The sequence below is a fragment of the Ipomoea triloba genome, chromosome 6, assembly GCF_003576645.1.
Source record: "Ipomoea triloba cultivar NCNSP0323 chromosome 6, ASM357664v1".
In the NCBI taxonomy this organism is placed as follows: domain Eukaryota; kingdom Viridiplantae; phylum Streptophyta; class Magnoliopsida; order Solanales; family Convolvulaceae; genus Ipomoea; species Ipomoea triloba.
Window position 1 is genome coordinate 15,783,128 of NC_044921.1, and position 3,451 is coordinate 15,786,578.

Sequence of the window (3,451 nt, forward strand, 5' to 3'; positions counted from 1 at the left end):
AATTGGGGCTTCAAGTACGTACTCCCATCACCACGTATTATACTCTATATATTAGTCTCATCTCACTCTGCTAGTTGAAACTCATTTAAATTAAAATACTTATCAATTATCATTATACTTGTGATAATATGCGTTCATTTATATTCATAGTTTATCAATTCATTGTCATCACCTCCAAAGCGAAGAATTTGTCTGCATGGACTTAAGTCACTTAACTTACTAATTCAGTAGATAGTATTTGAGAGGAGAAAGATATTAGGAATTACTTCAAAAGGGAAAATGTAACGGCATTGCATCTTAATATAATGATAATGAAATGTAGGCTAAACTTTCAGTAACTTCAAACACTAATTAATCAAGCTAACACTGAAATTAATGATAACTAATCTTTCAAGCTAAGCACAAATAATAGATAATAGTAAGATTAGAGCTATAGAAAACGGATTATAGTATTACAAATGGCTTGTTCAAACAGTCCCAACTAAACCAAAAACTCTACCGACCTAATGAACATATTAGCACCAATACATTAGAACATCTAAAAACAACGAAATTTCTACAATGTTGTTCGTACCCGAAAAGGAAAATCAATTACTTGAACTTGTTATATCTCTAGCCTTAATGTTTTTAAAATAATACTGCAAGAGATTTATTTCAAGTAATAAATTTTTCATTTCGAGAAATTACAACACCATAGAAAAGTTTTCTTTTAACATGTCACATTAAAAAACAGATTAGTAGAGATAAAAACATAATTTCCAAAAAAAAAAAAAAGAGATAAAAACATATATATATATATCCATGTACATATTTATATATATATATAGAAATAAGGTAGCAATAATTTATATGTGCAATGCATTACTTGAATGGGTTGGAGGCTCCATAGTCCTTGTTTTGCTCCGGCGGCGGCGCCAGTGAGCTCCAATCCCACAGCCTATCGGGGAACGTTAATGGCGGCTGCAATTGCAAAGGGGAGAACTGGGGCGTGAGAAAATGTTGGGGTGCGGCAACTTGGTGTAAGTTCACTAGCCTATGGAGGTCATCGACGGCGGCGAAGGGGGCCGCCGGAGAGGAGGAACCGCCGGGGAAGACGACGGGAGAAGTTAGAAGCAATTTTTCTTCTTCGGAAGCCACCGCCGCCGCCAAAGGCGGCGCCGGCGGGGCGGGGGTGTATGAGTTCATTGAATTGGTGGGTTGGGAGAGGACGAGAGAAGTGGCAGCGGCTTCCATGTTGGCGGTGGTTCTGGGGAACTCGAAAGGCGGTAGGGAGTGGTGCGGCGGCTTCTTGGCCGCGTGCGGCGGAGGCCGGCAAGCGGACGGCGTTGCCCTCGCCGTGGGAAGGCTGCGCGGCAGTGATGGGTGGTCTTCCACTCCGGCTCGTTTGTAGACTCGGCAAAGAGAAATCTCAGCCTGAGAATAAGAGAATATTATCAAAATCAAAGATCAAAAGTGCATGCATATATATAGGCAAAAAAAAAAAAACCTAATATTTTACTCTAAAATTTTCATTTTATACTTTTTTGTTCTTAGAGTCAAGAATCAAACCTATAACTAACATAGTCAACATCACTTGGATTACAGGATCTTCCCTAGCTTTCTCCCCTCTGACTTTTTTGTATGAGACTTAAATTTTTTTCTTTGTTAATAACATTGTACTTCATCAATTTAGGCAGGATGTTCTATACTTTCTTAATAATTTTTCAGCCCGAAAAAATAACAAAATTGTCATCAAACTTCATAATAATTCGTACAAGAATACATACATAAAGCTAGCAAGAAGTGAAATTTACTTAATTTATTGGGTTTTGGTCATGTGTAATTACATATTATTTCTTGCTATGTTTTACTTTCAAATTTCATTTTTCTTGTTGCATATATTTTTTTTTTCTTAAAGAAATCGAATAAGGATATGAGGAAAAAAAATCAAACTAAAATCTAAATATCTAAAAAATATATATATATAACTTACTATCAAACTATACCCTAAAATGACTCTTTTCTTTTTTGAGTGTACTCAGAATTTACACCATAGAATTGAACAAAGTATGTAAGTAATCCCCTTAGTGATTTATAGACACTGCTAAGGGAATCTTTTCTGGTTGCATATGAATCTAGGCTAAGGAGATGATTGGGTTTTGTGAGGGAAAATATATAGAAGCACCCAACGTAGTAATACCTTTTGTAAGCGTTCAGTGTCGTGGTGAGGCAAGCGGTACTCGTTCATAATCCAGCTAGTCCGGATCCCTTTGGGGGCTTTCCCGGTGTAGAAAACCAGTGTCTTCTTCAGCCCAATCGACCGGAAATTCTCGCTCCGGATCATCCTGTCGGCGCCGGTGGCCTTCCAGTACCCCGACGTTGTCACCCTGTTCGGCCTGTCCCCGTTCCTATATTTCCGGTCTCTCGGCACATAGAAGAACCACTCCTTCTCCCCTATAGCCGCCAATGCTACCAATCAACAAAAACGTTAATTTGTTAGGATCCTGCTCTTACCATTACATCAAAATTTATAACTTACTTCGAAAGCACAACTTTATTTATTTCCTTATACACTCTCATAGAGACAACATCTGGGCTTGGCCGTTCATCCACTTCCACCTAAAAATTCCCTAGCCACCAATTTAATGAAGGGTTTTGTGTCACTTTTAGTGTATGTGTTGGGCAGAGGTCGTTAAAGGGCCAAATTCAGCATACTAAACTTGACCCTTCATTGTCCTTTGCCCAATAATCTCCTAGCCACCAATTTGATAAAAATCCAGTTTGGTGTTTCTTTTAGTGTAGTATGTGTTCAACAGGAAGCTATTAAAGGATTAAGTCCAACAATTGGTGACTAGAGGGTTGTTGGGTGGAGGCTGATAAAGGCCAAGTCCAGCATCTATCTTGTGATTCTTGTCTCTTGAAAATGTAATGGCCGATACTGGACTTGACTCTTCAACTGCCTCTGCTGAACACATAAACCCTTCATCGATCAAATTAAAGGGTCTCTAATCAACGTAACCATAGAAAGTTGAGTAGAGATTTGGGTGATAGCTAGCTAGCGATAAAGATGGATAGATAGATAGATATAGGAAGGAGTTATACCAGGAAGTTCCCATGGGTCGTAGCGATAAAGATCGAGAAAAGTGATGAGCTCAACGTTGAAAGGCTTGCCCTCCACCTTACGGCGAAGGTAGAACTCGACAAGCTCTTCCTCCGTGGGGTGGAAGCGGAATCCGGGCATGACAACGTCGTGTTCATGGTCGTCGGTTTCCTCGTCGTCTTCCTCGTGACGACGATGATTATTGTTGTTGCTGCTCTCATCCTGTTGGCTCATTCTCGAGGGCACAATTGCCATACAAATACTAGAAAACGATAAACACCAGCGTGAGGGTCTGGGTCTAACTTTTAGTGACTTGCAATGAAGGGCATAGCTTTTAGGGCTTTCTTTCTCTCCCCTTTTTATATTATTTAC

At 39.4% G+C, this 3,451-nt stretch overlaps 1 protein-coding gene across 1 annotated transcript; it reads right to left on the bottom strand.

Annotated features, from left to right (window-relative positions):
* Window positions 1-771: 771 nt before the first annotated feature.
* LOC116022105 (NAC domain-containing protein 35-like) lies at window positions 772-3,392 on the bottom strand. The gene is made up of 3 exons (XM_031262674.1): window positions 3,082-3,392; window positions 2,180-2,448; window positions 772-1,413 (listed from the first exon to the last, which is right to left on the bottom strand). Exons 1-3 carry the CDS (start codon window positions 3,332-3,334, stop codon window positions 862-864), a joined length of 1,074 nt encoding a protein of 357 aa, XP_031118534.1. The 5' UTR covers window positions 3,335-3,392; the 3' UTR covers window positions 772-861.
* Window positions 3,393-3,451: the final 59 nt, after the last annotated feature.